Here is a 16500-nt window from a genome sequence, read left to right as displayed (position 1 = left end):
ATCCTTACAGAAAATACAGGGAGGGCCCTTTTTGAGGTGGCTAGGGAGAAGACATAAGCACTTCATGATTAAGCTAGTTTATTCTTTTTGAAGGATTTTAAGTCCTAAGTTTTAAACATGAGTACCATACTTTGTATTCGGTATTTCTTTAGTCTCTCCTTTGTTCCTGAGGGGGGAATAGCATGTAAATTAACAAGCATTGACTTATTTTCTTTCAGACTTGTATTGTTAATGAACCAGTAGAGGTACTCAGCACTTCACTCAACTAGTGATGAATTCTTACTCTGTGAATACTTTTCCAGTTATCTCCTGTGAGATGCTGATACTCTAGGACCCAGCTTGCAAGTAAGGAAGCTAAGACAGCTGAATATGAACTATTTCAATGCTTGTTTTAAAGAAGGTTATTTGAAGTTAAAGGGAGATTGAGTTTTGTCCTCTTTAACAGCAGCTGCCTCTTTCCTATGCTTGAGAGAGTTGATTAAACTGGGGTAGTTTTAATGCCACTGCATCCTTCTGAGGTCTTAATAAGATTGAAAAATGAAAAGAAAATGCTCAGGCCTTGTTGCTTGTCTTCTGATGAAGAAGCAGCTTGAGAAATTATCTATATCCCAATTTCTTTTTTTTTTTTTTTCTTAAGCACACAGGAAAAAAATGCCAAAGCAGTTCAAATCTGGATTTAGTATTTACAAAAGCACTGACAAATGGCTCTCATGAGTGGCCATGTCAAGAAGCTATAAACTTCAGTGCTCTGTTGTACCCCTTTGTGAGAGAGTCTGTTGCGCAGCTGAGGTCCCGATCTGTGTTGGCAAACCCCATGTTTTTACCCAGAGCTCCCTTAGAGAGTGGAAAGTGCCTGGTATTGCTCCTTCTGGGGAACAGTGGCTGCTGGCAGAGGGATGGGGCAGCCAGATATGTCTTCCACTGCAGCTGTGAAACCCAGCCCAGCTCATTAGTCAGAACCCTTGGCTGTCCCTGATACAGACAGCATTAAGGTGCTGTTGTGTTTTGGAACAAATGAGCTTTAAATTGAGCTTTGGACACAAAGATTTTCTTCATACAAATGGCTTACAGATGGGAGAAATACAGAGAACAGGGAAAAACCCAATGCCAATACTTAATAGGCTTTTTAAAAAAGCTTTTGGGAGGTATTCTTTCTGGATAGCAGATTTTTGGGGGTTTGATCAGTGACTTGGACACTTCTGGGAAACTGAGACAATGTTTATCTAGGACATAAGGACAATGCTCTCTAGGTGCGGAACTGTTAAAACTTATATTTAATTCGTATGTTTCAATTAGAAAGTATTCCCTGTGTGTGTGTGTGTGTGTGTGTGTGTATCTCCCCTCCAAAGTAAAACCAAATGTACAGTTCTTGTCCTGAAGAGACGTATCTTAAATACTTTTATTTTTCTTCTAAAGATAAATTCACTTACAAAACAATGTAAATGAGTGTGCGTTTTTAGTTGGAAGGGAGAAATTCTTGGGTTCTCCCCCTTGATTTTAATATCGCTTACGTGTAAGTTTTTATTAGTCCTCATCTCCGTTTTAATATAATAAGCACGATATGCTGTACATTGAGGTGGAATGTGAGTAGACAACACAGTCTATGAAATGTCACTGTCCACAATGATGGTTTTGCCTGCTTGTGGCTGTTGTTCGATCTTGGGTGGTTACAAACAGCTCCTTGGGACAGGCTTGTGCCTCTTCAGGATTCAAAGGCTGCTTCCAGGATGGCGTGCACTGATGCTGCAGGGATGGTGAACTGCGATGAAATGCACTGTGACCTTTGCATGTCAGGCCATTTTTCAGTGAAGTCCTTAGTGTGTTGCTTCATCCTTACATCTCTTCATAGATGTCTTAATTCACTGAAGTTTTACTGTATCTTAGGTGCACATGTGAATGGCTTTTAGCACAATTTCCTTCTGTTTCAGTTCTTTTGAAACAGTCATCTCTTTCCTGCAGCTCAGCAAGTCCATGAAAGAAGAGGTGAGCTCTGGCCGTGATCAGTGCTGTCAGTTTGTCATGGCCAGACTCGGGAACCACACAAACTTTTTGCATATGAATTCCATGTCGTGGTAGGCTTGATGCTCCAAGTGGTGCATTTTTCAGGATAATTAATTCCACATGCATGTGGTGAGTTAAGTCACTTGGCCTTTGTGCCTTAATTTGTGTCCATCACCTCTCATGTCTCTGGAGCTGACCTGTCTCTCCTGACGTACTGCACCAGTATCAAGGAGTGCAGTGCCCATGGTACAGTGATATGTTCTGACATTGTAGTGAGCAGCAAGATGGAGCTCAAAGGCAGAGTTCAAACACAAGAGAGAGCTCTTCCCAGCGAGGGGAAAGGTGCATTTACATCCCTGGCTCTCAAATTCTCAGGTAACATCACTGTTTGGAGCTTAATGTTTATATCCCGAAAATTCTGAATACTCCAAAGCTGACAGATCCCCAAATTAACCTGCTGTCTTGACCTCATTTAAGGAGGGATGTATCAATCATGGGTTTGAAATGCGTGTCCTGTCCTGTCAATTCTAGCAACGCAGCTCAGTGCTGGAGGATGGGGGCATCAAGCTGGGAGTGGAGGTGCTGTCCTTAGAGTTCTCCACATGGAGTAGGCTAACTTAGGGATTTGTCAGCTTGGTTCGTGCTACTTCTGAGCTTATTTTCCCTGCTTACTTCTGATCTAACCCTGGAATTGGAAGAATTGGAAGAGGGGGACAGAAAGGAAATGGAGAAGTTCAGTGTAGGCAGTGGCAGAGCAAAGGGTTTCAAAGCCTGTATTTGCTTGTTTCCCCAGCCTAGGCAAGCATAAGGTAAAGGAGCTTGTGCTCCCTTCTGCTAAGATTTTGATGGGCCAGCCTCTAGCTGAGCATTTCTTGTAGACCTGAGCTCTACTGCTGGGACCAATAGGACTGGCCACAGTTACTCAAACAAAACAACAAGGAGAGGATATAACAGTAGTCTAACTTGTTTTCTTTTGCTTTGGTGGCGGCTTTTTTTTCCTGATAAAGAGTGGGACTGTTGGCAAGTGGAGGCATGCATCTCATCAAGTACTTGCCAGGAGAGCATTACACTTCTACCTCTCTGCAGAAGTCCACACTTCTGTACCAGTGTCCATCACCTCAGTGTGCAGTTGTGCAACAAGATGTGTTTCCGGCACGGATCTTAATGTTACCGAATTCGCCTCTTCTCCTCCACATCTTTTCTTTATTTGCTGGTTTATTGAGGTTTGTTTTCAGATGTGATGCTGCCCATGCTGTTACCCTACCTTTTCCCCCATGGGACAAGTCAAGCCTCATGAATTCTCCTCCTAAGCCCTCAAAGAACAAGCAGGAGTGTTTAAAACTGCAACTCCCACTTACTACAGTGAGGAGTAAGTACTGCAGGCTCCTATGCCTTTACATGACTCCTGATCTGCTCTTCCCTTTGCATCTCTGATTCCCACTCTTTCTCTATCCTTGGGTAGGGAGCTGAACCTTAGGACTTACCTGCTTCTAACACTACAACCTTGGAGGAGCAGAGCTGACCTAGAAGCTGTGGTCACAACACAGTTGTGTCTGGCACAAGCTCCAGAGCTGACTCTGCTCTTCAGGGGCTTGTGTTGGTTCTTTAGCCCATCACAAGCAGCTGTGATGAGGATACTTTTAAAAATGTCTAAGTGCATATCCAGGAGAGGTGGCTAAGGCACCACCCTTGGCACAATCTGTTTAGTATTGCATAGCTTTAGTTCAACAAAGGTCTATGTTTGGGAATTAGGTATCGTGCAGGAAACACTGAAGCCCAAACCCTAATTCTGCTATTGTTGGAGGGAAATGCTGATTTAAGCAACACTGCTATCAGGCCTCCACTGTAATTGTGACTGAGGGTGTCTTCACTGCAACGTTGATTCAGGCTCAAACTTGGAGCTGTAATTTTGTGCCCAAATTCTGTGGTGTGCTCAGCCCAGGCCAGCTGGCTCAGCTGCTCTGCAGCCTAAAGTCTGGTTTGTGTCTTTGTCAGACAAGTAACCCAAGAGTGCCCCAGTACTGCCAAATACCTAAATAAGGCAGACCTGTCCTCCCAGAAACCCACTGGCCAGGGAAGGTGATTTCAGCCTGCTACAGTGCTAATTATCCTGGGACCAGTTCCCCAAAAGCCCCAGCAGCAAAAGCCACTCATGAGCTCCAGGCCTGCTCTGCCTGTCCCTACTTGTGCAAAGCTTGACTCACCTGCCATAGCAATGACACAGCTGTAGCTCTGAGCCAGAGCACATAGTTAATGATAGTAACTTGTGCCCCAGGCAGGCTCAGCTGAGTTAGCTGGGTAGGTGAAGAGGATGTCCTTGTTTGGCTTGAGCTATTTATGCAATTCAAGTGGCAAATCTATAAATAAAAGCTAATTTCAAGCCAGACTGTCTTGTTTATGGTAGTATTGTCCTATGCCTGGGAAAAGATGGGTGATTTTATACTGAAAGTGCCAACATATTTGAGTCTCGGGCTGGGAACCAGTGTTAGGGTTTTGTATCCTCTCTCCTTTCTCAGACCTACTGCTGTTGGGAAGCTGCTGAGGCCCCTCTCCCTTGTGCTTTTTGTGGCTGGCTTCTTAGTGTTGGTAGGAGTAGTAGCAGCCACTGAAACCCCCAGCAGTGCTGTTTTGAGTACTGATGGCATCCCTGCCTTCCACTGAAGTTGCAGCATCCTCTTGTGCTGAATCTGTTCCTAGTGCATGTGCTCTCCCTGTGTGGGGCCAGGGTCAAACCCTGACTTATCCATCTCCAGCACTGTTGGGCACCAGCCCTATTCCTGCTTGGGCTTCAGCACTCTGTCTATAATAGACCCAGGAGCAGGAATATCACAAAGATAAGACTAACAATTTCTGCTCAGAAGCCTGGCGGTAAAGCACATGAGTACTGCAACTCAGCTTTGCTAGACTTGATGGTCATGATTACTTAATACCATCTTTTTTTTTTCCTGCTGCCAGCTTTGGTTCTTGCATCATTCCTCTTAGCACTGTCTGCCTTGAATCCCAGGAGAAGACAGTGATGTGGCATGCGAACAAATCTCTACTATTGCTTTTCTTTCCCTGTCTTTTGCAGTCTATGCCAGGATCTTTATTGGACAATTTAACCAGTAATTTCCTCTGCTAGGTACTGAAATAATGCCTCTCTTTATAGACTGCCATGTGGTTTTTGTCCTCTACCATGTTACAGTTTGAGCACCTTTTGTCCTTTGCTAGGAGCATGATGCTGGGTCAACACGGTAGGGTAAGGGAGGGTAGAGATGAACCAGGAAAGCTGCAGACCCTGCAAATAAAAAAACCCATGTTCCTATTCACCCAGCACCTGCTGCAAGGAAGATGACAGGTTGGAATTGCTCACCTGGCTCAGCCTGCACTTCCATTACCAAGCAACTCTAGTATCTCCAGTCCAGGCTGTGCACTGCAAAGTTCCCTCAGTGTGGGATCACCTGAGGACACCTGTCGGACTCATCCCAGCAGCAGTCAGAGGTGAATTACTCATCTAATGCAAGCACCAGCGTCTCCCCACCAGCTGCAGGCAGAGCCTGGAGTAGCTCTGAGCAGATGCCCTGTGCAAAATATGCAACAGCTCCTTACACATTGCCTGGTTCACAGCAGCTTATTTCTTCTGTGGCCCCTGGCTACACACCACAGTAGGAGGAGACTGGGAGTATAAGAACCTGCTTTCCAATAAACAGCTGTTGTACAGCTGGATTACTGAAAAACATGAAGCCCTACAGGGGTGATAGCCATAAAGTCTGTCTTCTCTCTGACTTCTGTGCTGCTTTGCTTTCTTACAGAGCACAGTCAAAAAAAGACCTCATTGGTCACTTTCATGTTCCCCAGGTTCCTCTTCATGCACGCTTTGCTACGGGAGTGCTTCCCCAGTGACTCTGTTACCCAGCCTGCTTAGGAGAAATGGTTTTATTCACATATTTTGTTATGTATTTCCCAAGACACCTATCTGCACCAGACTGTTCAAAGGTTGCAGAGCTAAGGAACTTATCCCCATGATAAATTCAGGTGGTGAAAGAAGGGAGATGAACACGGAAAAATGTAATATGCTTGAATGAAGCAAAAGACTTGTGCAGATTCATTTGAGCAAGAGAGATGTGCAACTGCCCTTAAGAAATAATTGTTAAGGAGAAGGAGATGAGGAAATGGGAAGATTTAAAGGACCTGAAGCAGTTTTGAAGATGCTAAAATTAATGAATAATAGCTCCTGCTTTGGTGCTCACCCTAGCACCCTGAAGAACAATCAAGTATCTTAATTTTCTACTTAAATAATATACTGTCTCCATACAAATGGTGGAAATCTGTTGAAGTAGGAGCAGCATATGATACCCCTTTGAGAAGAAGACAGGAGAGTGTCAGGTGCTTTCTAGCAGGGAAGTGATCAGATCACTCAACTGAGCTCTGGCGGATGCTCTGGCAGGGCAGGCCCTGCTGCTTGGACCTAGCCAGGAGATGCACAATGTCCAGCTGTCAGGCAGTGACCTCAGACCTGCAGCCACATTGGTAGGTTAGGCTTTGAGGGAGAAGGGGTCCATATTGTGTTATCCACTGCTGTTAGTAACAAGGTTTTTAGAGTAAGGAATGGGGTATTGAAAGAGATTCACTGTCTTTGGCACAGGGATAAGATCTATGTTTTATTAAGGAATGGTCATACAGTACAAAAATAGGATTATATAAAATCTGTGAAAAATACTATACCATTTAAAATAGCCTTTTCTCTTTTCATATGTTCCTTTCTTTTTAGAAAATATATATTGTAAATACTTCTAATCTTTTTTCTACTGGCATCAGAAAACCAAGTAAGGTCTTCAAATTACAGTTGAGATAAAGGACAACCGATAGTGTAATTTGAATTGTCTTGGATTTGCCTTAAAGTTAAAGATCTTTAGAAGAGGCAGAAGGAAAAAAAACCAACATTCCAGAAAAGTCTGGGAAAAAACAAAATATTGTTTTTGTTCACAGAAGTGAGAATGTTATTCAACTTCTGAAATTGTTTGATGCTTCTAGGAACAAAGTCTCCTAGCTCTGACCAGGAGAGGCTCCTAGGCCAGGAGGAATGAGGGCACCACCAGACCATGGAGCGAATGGCCTTGCCTATGTGTTTAAAGGCAAGCTGGTGCTTTGGATGGCCACAACAAAGCCTTGCAGTCTGTAGCAGACCCTGTGCATACTGCTCTGTCTGGACCCTCTTCAGCACCTCTCTGATTTCCATGGTTCTGAGATTCCAGCTGGAAAGATGCTTTAAATAAGAATTAAAAAAACTTTACAACCTGACCAAAAAAAAGTAAGTTTGTCCTTTTTTTTTTTCTTTTTCCTTTTTTCTTTTCCTTATATTTGTATATAAGGAAAAATAATTCCTGCTCATGATGTGATACATTTCCAGCAATATCTGGAAATAATTCGTCTGGGATAAAGCTATGTTTTTCCTAAAAGTCTAAGTGAATTAAGACCCTATTTTCTCTCTCCACTGCTGGACCGACCACTTTTTATTTTGTTTCAGGTTTTGTTTCTGAGCCTAGTTCTTAACACAAGCTAACAATTACTGAGTTAAATTTCATCAATATGCCTGGAAGCTACCCTGAAATATCAAATCCTGTACATTGTAACTAATAATTATAATTACTGGCATTATTAAAGCAGCCTGCTTTGAAGATGAGAGAGGTTATCAAAGCAAGTTCTGTTGCAATACAGAGACTAAACACAGCCTAGTACAGATGGCGTAAAATGTTTGCTTTTTGAAAACTGCACAGACTTGCCAGAGGCTCCTGGAACAGTCTAAGGTCTTGTCTACATGGAGAAACTGTCTGGCAGGACATCTGTGGGACAGCTATCTCAGCACTGTTAAACTTTTGCCAAGACCTCCGAGTGTTTCACGTTGGGATGTGAGTGCTACTCACTGTCACCATGCAGGCAGCCCTGGGGATAAAAAATGGCTCAACTGGACACTGGCTACTTAATGAAGAGAAAATAACACTGCTTATGGTGAGCATCAAATGTGTGTGGTGGTTGGCAGAGTCAGACTGGATGCAAAGGCAGGCTAGTAAGCGTGTAATTCTTACTCCAGTCCCTAAACTCCCACAGGCTCTGCTAGCAGCTGAAGTGCTTCTGTATGAGCAGGAAACACCAGCATCTTTCTGATTATTTCTAGTCCCTAATTTGCCTTACTCAGTGCCAAGAAGTGACACTGGAGCTCTGGTGAGGCAGTAACTGTGAGCTTATCTGCATCTCCAAGCAATAGGTCTGGGATGAAGATGGGATTCCTCTTCGGTCTCAAGGCTCTTCTCTAAGCTGTAGCAGAATGAGGTGGGAATGTATTCCTTCTTGCTCTGCTCTTGCCCTTAGGATGTAAGATCAAAACTCACTTGGGTGAGTTTTGGGGATGGTACAAGGGGTTGGTTAACAACCTCCAGGCAACTTCTTAGAGCATCTTCAGTTAGGGAAGGGACCCACAGCCCTGCAGCTGGTGGTGCACCGCTAAGCCATTCCAGGAAGCTTGATGAGACTGAGAAGCTGTGTGAACCATGACCAAATTGCCCAGTTCCCAAGTGCAAGGTCTGTGCTTCGAGGCAGGACCTTTTTTGCCCAAATGACAGTGATGTGCAGTTGATCCCCTGTGTGAGCAAGGTGCTGCAGCTGCAGGGAGGGGAATTCCCTGGATTTGCTCTTTCATCCCAGACAAGGACACGCTACTCAGCAGTTGCACAACCCGCAGTTGGCACAGCCGTCTGTCGTGCGTGCAGGGAGAATTCAATAATTCAGCAAGCAAAACCAGAGCCAGCAGCATACTTGGGCTCCAGCCAAGGCTGGGAAAGTTGTCCTAGCATCACATAACAGCTTCACTCAACAGCTTGAGATCTCCCTGCTTGGGAAAGTGCTGTCTGCCAGGAGAAGGAGAAACCCTCAGCCCACAGGTTTTCTGCTGTTCCAGTAGAGGGAAGAGACTGATGTACTGGTGTACTGGTTCTCACTGGTATCACACGACCTTTCCCTGTCTCAGCAGTGCAAAGAGACTCAAAAAGCTAGGTGGCCTTTGCCAAAGCATTAGGAAATATTGCCGTTTGCCCTTGCCCGCACTGTGACTATCATTATTTTTTCCTCCCTTTTTTTATTTCCTTTGTTGTTCTTATCCTTGGTTTCTGTCTGTCTTTCTGTCTGTCTTCCATTTTATTATTTTTTTTTTAATAAAGTGTATTTAGTGCTGGTGAAAGGTGCTGAACTGGCAGCCTTGAAGATGGGTGTCCCTCTACCCAGGCCAAGAGAGCCCTGATGCTTTCCCTGGACTTTCTCCTCTTAGCACCAATCCTGTGCTAGGACATCTCGCAGGTCCCTCTGCTCCCCAACCCTCTCTCATAGCTGCCTCTTGTTGGGACACCCATGGCTGAGCACAGGCTCCCACCTTCTGTCCCAGGCTTGGATGCTGCTGACCTGGACCAGACTGGACTCGATGGTGCCAAAGGGCACTTTTTTGCTGGGACCTGCTCCAGCTGCCATGGGGATGCAGTTTCTGCAAGGCGGAACGTGTCAATTCCCAATCAGATCCGTAACCCAGGTCAGCCATGGTCTGGTCCTGAGCAGTAGTCAGGTGTGAGAGGTGAGAAGGGAAAGTGGAAGCACCCCTTGGGTGCCACTTGTCTCTATGCCTTCGTTTAGAGCCTAATCCAGACCTGACCCCAAGTGCATCAGTGCAGACTGATTGTCTCTTCCTTCAAGTTCCTAAAGTGCAAATGAACACGACTGAATCACCCTGGGTGCTGCAGCCTAGCTCGGGGTCCTAGCGAGGCAAGTGGGGCACCAAGCCCTTGACTTGCTCCTGCCAGCCCCAATAAGGCTGTCAAATAACACCCTGGAGGTGTTCAACGCATTCCCCCCCCCTCCCCAAATACCAATGCCAACCTGTGCTACCACTTCGCCAAAGGGAAACCCCTTTGCTTACCTGTTCCCACCTCCCTCCCCACCCCTTCCCAATCCCCACCAAACCTTGCCAGCCTCCCCTGGGGCAAAGCAGCCTCCTCTGTCTTCCCATCCACGTTAAAGCTAAATGCAGCACCAAAATAGATACAAAAATAGAGTTTTGGGTCTATTGGCCCAGCTTTGCTATTAATATTACTGCTATGAAATGTCTGAAAATAAGATCCTCTCTCTCTGTACACATCTTTCCCCCCTCCCACCCCTTACTGACTATATTGCCATTTGCCCAGTCCTGTCACAACGTGACATGAATAGGTCTGTTTTCTCTATATTTTAAATATAATTTCTACTTTAACTCACCTAACACTTCTATCCCCCCATTGTAAACAAACATGGCAGAAAGAGGTTTGGAGAAAAAAAATATCCTTCATAATTACTAGTTTTCTGAATAGTATTTCTGACTGCTGGGACTCGAATCCTGCCAGGTCATTTAAAAGGACAGAAAGTACCTGCGATTTCTGACGAAGGCCCTGATGTCCTTCTTGGGTTTTCCATTGGATGCTCTCTGATTGAGATGAGAGAGATAATGTATTTGCTTTCCTCTATCCAAAAGTCATGAAGTGTTTGATCGGCAAACCCATGACTAAAAAAAGTAAATATATAAAACAAACAACCCACAGTCTCTTTCTTAATTTTTCCCGTCTATCCAATTTTTGAAGTGTGAAACTAGAGAAGCATAGAATGGTTTTCTCGGGGTTTTTTTCCTCCCTTTGTTAGGGCTTTTTTTCCCCACGTGCTTGACTGGTATGGCCTTTCTATAGCAAAAGTCAGATAAAGCGTAATTGCAGTCGTTTCTGCACATGGAATCATGAATCATTCCAGTGACTTGGGAATCTAAGCTGTTACTAGGCTAAAAAAGGAAATTTTTTTTATCTTTTTTTGATTGTTTTCATTTTGCATTATAATTAAGCATGAATATATATTAATATATTACACTTCTTGGATTGCAGCTGGAGCAATCCAAACCTTCCTATGCTGTAAAACTAACGCCCACCCTGCACTCCCCACATCAAGAGGTTTTTTTCTCCTCCCTGTGCCAGTTATCCTCAGTTCTCACGGTTAAAAGTCCCTCCCAGCCCCCCTCCCCCCCCCTTTTTTTTTTAGTAGATATTGCCACATTCTTAAATTCATGCATTGCTGCATTGCTATTGCACATATATAAAGGATTGCTCGCTCCCTCCCAGCTGCTCCCCATCCCTCACTGGTTGTGCACATCCTCTCTGCGGACGATCTTGTAGATGATCCAGTAGAAAATGTTGAAGATGAGGAATGCCATAGGGAAGCCGATGCGTGAGATCTTATCGATCTTCTTGGCTCGCTGAATGAAGAGCTTTCGCATCTCCTCGGGGGAGCGGGATGGTGGGGGGACTGGGTTGGCTGTGTTGTTGTTGTTGGCGCCCTTGACGGAGATGCCATCCTTGGCTTGTAAGCAAGCCGGTCCCATCCCATAGGCAGTGAAGTTGAACCTGCCTTCACCAGCTTCATCCTCCTGAAACAGATTCAACATGGGGCTCTACTTAAAATGAGATATAGACAGTGCACCCTCGCTATAAGGCTCTCCACTGACAGCTTCCTGCTCTGCAAGGGGAAGACGTTGTGTCTCAACCTTGGTGCCCTTGGACAAACCCTCTGCTCTTGGGAGATCAGCCTTATAGAGGGGTGCCAGCTGGGTGATGCACAGATGCAAATCAGGGGATCCAGGCACCCCATGGAGAGCAGGACTGACTTCCACCCCACTGGTGTCTTTGACATACTTGAACGGTTTGTGGTACTGCAGTCATTTTCCCAATTGTATCCCCTGTTTTGCTTCTGCCTTCCCCCACTCCCTCCCGCTCCTATCAGCACCTTCTTCATTATATTTGTGCTGCATCAACTTGCCCAGAAGGAGTGGGCTCCATGTAACTCATGCAGTCAAAGCCGCAGTGCAACACTTCCTACAGAGTTACATGGATGCGCAGGCACTGAAACCTGTCCAGGAAAAGACCTCTGCAGGCGGTGTGCAACCAGCCCTCCACTCGCCAGCCCATGGACCTCCCTGAGCCCACAGCCCCTTCCTACAAGCCATCTTCTAGGTGAGGACCAAAAATGCTCTTCTGCAGATCAATGGTAAGATACGGCTGCTTGTGTTAATTCTAATTATTGAGCAAGAAAACTAATTCATTTTCGAGTCTAAAGGCAAATGTTATATCTGTTTTTGGTGGAGGCCTTGCAGGCTTCTCAGAACAATTTAGCCCTATTTTATTGAACATGGGGATGTAATCATAGGAAAACCCAAGTTTGGCCAAAGTAGTACAACCAATGAGTTACAACGGCAGGGTCAGAAACCCAAGTCTCTTGACAACAGGTCATGGAGGCTAATTGTTAGACTAATGGCACTAATTAACTGTCACAGAGACTGATCCATGCTGTATCCTCCCAATACTCTCCTGTGTCCCCCAACACTGATCTACTGACCCCCTCCGTCATAACCCACTTCCTGAAGTGCCCTGCTGCCCCTTTCTCTCTTCTTTGCAGAGTCTTTTCTGGATGGCCCCTGTATCGAGCAGGCAGCTGCGCAGGATGGAGGTACTGTGCCAGGGGCTTGGAGTGGAGAGGCAGAAGGAAGAGCAGGCTGGTATAGCTGAGCAAAGCAAAACAGCCTGAATAAAATAAAACCTTTTTTGTTGGAGTTATTTTTTGTTTGGTTAGTTGGTTTTTGGTGGGGTAGGGTAGGTGGCAAGCTGGTGAGTTGCATGCCATAGCAAAGGAGAAAAGGGCAAAGATATCACCAGCCATACTAGACTGGCCTCCTTGGGCTGGGTCTCCAAATCCACTCCAGGTGGGTCTGATATTAACCGGACTCAAAGGGACAGTAACTATCCCAAGCCATCACAGTCCTTACATCTCCCCATGCCAGGACCTGCCTGCTCCAGTAAATATAGACAGAGTAATGAGTTTGAAGAGAGCTGCCCAGTTGATCTTTCTAATGTAGTCCTTCGCCTTCTACCAGAGGGAAGGAGGTAAGAGGTGGCTCAGAAATGGAAACGGCCAATTTAAACCTGGGAACAGATATTTTATTGAATTTATTTTTATTTTTTTTAGAGAGGAAGAAAGAGTCTTAATGATGAGAATAAGCTGGCACCTTGTATGTTACTCCAAGGAAAGTAAGAAACAGATTTGACTGGATTCACTTGTATTAATGCCAGACCATGGCACATTGCCTGGCGCGTTGAGCTGTGAAGAATGGCTGCTAGGTTTTGATTTGGGCAGACCTAATAGATGTGGGCATGGGCTGGTCCTCTCCCCAGCTGCCTCCACCAGCATGGACCACTGCAACATCTCACTTGTTTTTAGCCTGGCATGTCATACATAAACCAGGCAGAGCTACCCAGACGAATCAGGACATTGGGACAGAGTGTTTAAGTTCTTTGGCAGCCGCACTAACCTATTTGTATATTTGCAGTCAGCTCCTAGTTTTCTGATGAGCCTGCAAACCTTGTTCATTTTGCTTTTGCAAGTGTTTTTGTTTATGCTTTATTCCAATTAAATTGCTGTGAGATTGGGCAAGGATTATAATAGCAGCCTTCTGTTCAGTGGAACATCTCTGGCAAATATATTTTAAACTCATTTGTACATTGGCGTCTTTTTTTATTTATTGTTTTATCAACAGAATGATCCACATACGACAGCACAGATCCAGGGACAGGATGCCTGAATTTAGATGAAGAGATAAAAGAACTATGAGGCACCCATGATGGGTAGTTTTACCTTTAGCTCTATTGAGCAGACTACATCTTCTGAACCAAAACTGCCTCAGCTGAATGTGAGATGGAAGAGTCTCGCTCTGGCCAGAAAAAATCGGTGGGTGCTGATGGTCTCATCTGTTATTTCTTTTCCCTTGCATTTGTCCAACATATTTTATCCCTGCCTCTTTGAATGGTGGCCGTTCTCCAAGCACACAGTGTCAACTGCTGTAGGACAGGTTAGACACTGGGAAAGACTTTTAATGGCAGGGACAGTGAAGCAGTGGAATAGGGGCAGGTCTTTGGATGGGATAGATCACAGAGGGCTCTTTAAAATAGAGGGTAGACAAATACCTATGTGGAACATTTTAGGCAGATCTGGGTGGTCTCCTAGGAGCTCTCTTGAGATTCCCATCAGCAAAATTTTCTGTTATTTTTTTCTTTCCCTTAGCAAATTTACCTTTTTTAATGCTAGCTTGAAGGCAGCCTCTCAGACCTGATGCTGAAAGTTTGATACCACCTACCTGATTCTACTAGATAATGAAGGAAAAATTTTAAGTGCTTTTGGTCATGTGATCACTTTTATGTTTCTTTCCAGTGCATCCTGTGAGGTGAAATCTTTGCTGTGGTACCTCAGCCTAAAAGCTAGTAGCGTCCAGGCTGTAGGAGGTGTGTGTCTATGTAACGCATGCATGCATGGGTTGGCATCAGTCACGGCAAGTAAGCATGGAGTGAGGCTAAGACTGAGTATAGGCTCTTTCCTTCTGAGAGGAATTTGCAGTCAGTCTGAGAAGCAGATGGTTTTGCATACAGAGCTGACAGAGACAAAAGAGGTGTCACTTACCTCCAGGCTAATGTAGGCTGTCTCGTTGGGGGATGCTGTTCTCTGATAGACATCCCTCACACCTCCCTGCCCACCTCCCCCCAGCCCTTGCTGTGTCTTCTGAAGAGGAGTACTCAGACCAAAACATTGCTGTGTGAAAATTTTTCAGCTGAGAAAAACTCTTTTGGCTTAGACCACTTGGCTAGCTAACAAAAGCCAGCCTGCTAGACTCGTGGGGTCAGCAGACTGTTAGAAGAGACACAATTCATTGCAGTAGCTCTGCTCTTTGATGTGTGACCCTCCTTAACATCTGACCATACTCTGAGGACCTCCCTGGGAGCTAGTGGCTTGGTTCAGTTGACCATGTAGTGATATTCTGCTGAGACAGATTCCAGCCATGTCCTTCATGCTTTATGTATTACCTTATGATGCCTCCTCTTCCTTCTGAACCTGAGCAGTTCCTTGTGCTGCCGAGACACGAAGTTGACGGCAGCATACTCTAGAAGTGCAGAGAACACAAACAGCAAGCACACGGCCATCCAGATGTCTATGGCCTTCACGTAGGACACCTAGGAGTCAGAGAGATTGAGATGGGGTGTCTTCTTCACCTAAATGCCTTTTTGCTTGACATTTTATATATTACTCCCCAAGTCTTTGGAAGGAATTGATCAAACCGTTGACACCTGCTCTTGGATACCAAAATCTAGCTCATTTAACATGAATGTATTATCAGGCCACTGACCCTGCTCCTAGGCTCTTAAGTAGCAATAATTCTACAGTTTCTAATTCATCCAGGTCTTGGGTATGATGGTTTATATGCAAGGAAAATAGTAATCCAATCTGACCTCACTAGAAGTCCTTCATAACAGGGAAATTCAGTACTATTATTGTATAAAAGTACAATGGTCAAGTGAGTAAAAGCTAGAATGTAGAGTGCATATCTATGTGTGGTTGTTGCAGGCATTTGTAAGGTGCAGAGCTCCTGGCTACTGGCAGCTGTGGTGGATCTTGGGGTGAGTGTTGAATCTTTGGGGACGTTTGCTGCCATTCATAGAAACTCTGCTAAAATTTTTGCAAAAGGGGACTGGAATTTGTTCTGCTTGCCCTCAAACTGGAATAGGGCGATGGCAGCAGAATGTGTCTTATGTTGAACAGGAGGATCTATGTGATGACTTACATATGTGATGTCCCCAGAGAGTGCATATTTTTCCCCCCCACCCCTGCGAAGACAAGCGTGTTCCCTACCTTGGGCAGTGATGCTCGGGAACCAGAGCTCTGTGTGGTCATGGTGAGCACTGTGGTGATCCCCAGGCCAACGCGAGCAGGTGCAGCATCCATATTGATCCAGAAGGAGATCCAGGACAGAATGACAATGAGGAGGCTGGGGATGTACATCTGAATCAAGTAATAGCCCATCTGCCGCTCCAGGTGGAAACGAGCTTCTATACAGGTGAACTTGCCTGAGAATGGGAGATACTTGGCAGATTACTGTTTTCAACTATTGCCTGGGGACTTTCCTTGAATTGCCTAGAACCAGAGGCTTGTTAGAGGAGGAAATGAACAGCTGCTGCCCAGTTCTGAAATATGTATGTACAACATCAATGTAGCACAGAAAGCTCTTGGCAGTATGTCCTTTGTCACTTAAATGTCACCTGCTCCCTTGCATCATACACTTTTGTCCTGGTTTGAGCTAAATAGAACTAATTTTCTATTTAGTGATTTTACTTTTCAGCTCAGTCTCTTTTAAGTGACTGAACTTGCTGAAAACTGGCAGCATGTTTTCCCAAACAGCGCTGCTAGAAGATATGCTCAAGGTCAGTTGTCTCATCCTGGGTGCTGTGTCTGTGCCTACGGGGGGAGAAGCAGACCCAAAACTGACCAACGAGGTATTCCATCCCACATACGTCATACTCGGTATAAAACCGAGAGATCACGAGGGTCTCTGGGTTTTTTTCTGTTTTTCCGCCCTTTTGCCTTTTC

General features: G+C 45.0%; 1 protein-coding gene across 1 annotated transcript; it reads right to left on the bottom strand.

Annotated features, from left to right (window-relative positions):
* Positions 1 to 11173: 11173 nt before the first annotated feature.
* On the bottom strand, positions 11174 to 15980 carry LOC104544728 (glycine receptor subunit alpha-1-like; the record flags this gene model as incomplete). The annotated part of the gene is made up of 3 exons (XM_010189672.1): positions 11174 to 11464; positions 14943 to 15089; positions 15766 to 15980. Coding segments are annotated over 3 exons (653 nt in total), but the record flags the coding sequence as incomplete, so codon positions are not given.
* Between the last annotated feature and the right edge of the window lie 520 nt (positions 15981 to 16500).

The sequence above is a fragment of the Mesitornis unicolor genome, unplaced genomic scaffold (assembly GCF_000695765.1).
Source record: "Mesitornis unicolor isolate BGI_N332 unplaced genomic scaffold, ASM69576v1 scaffold24968, whole genome shotgun sequence".
In the NCBI taxonomy this organism is placed as follows: domain Eukaryota; kingdom Metazoa; phylum Chordata; class Aves; order Mesitornithiformes; family Mesitornithidae; genus Mesitornis; species Mesitornis unicolor.
The sequence above is the reverse complement of the archived record's forward strand: the minus strand, read 5'-3'. Positions and strand labels throughout refer to the sequence as shown.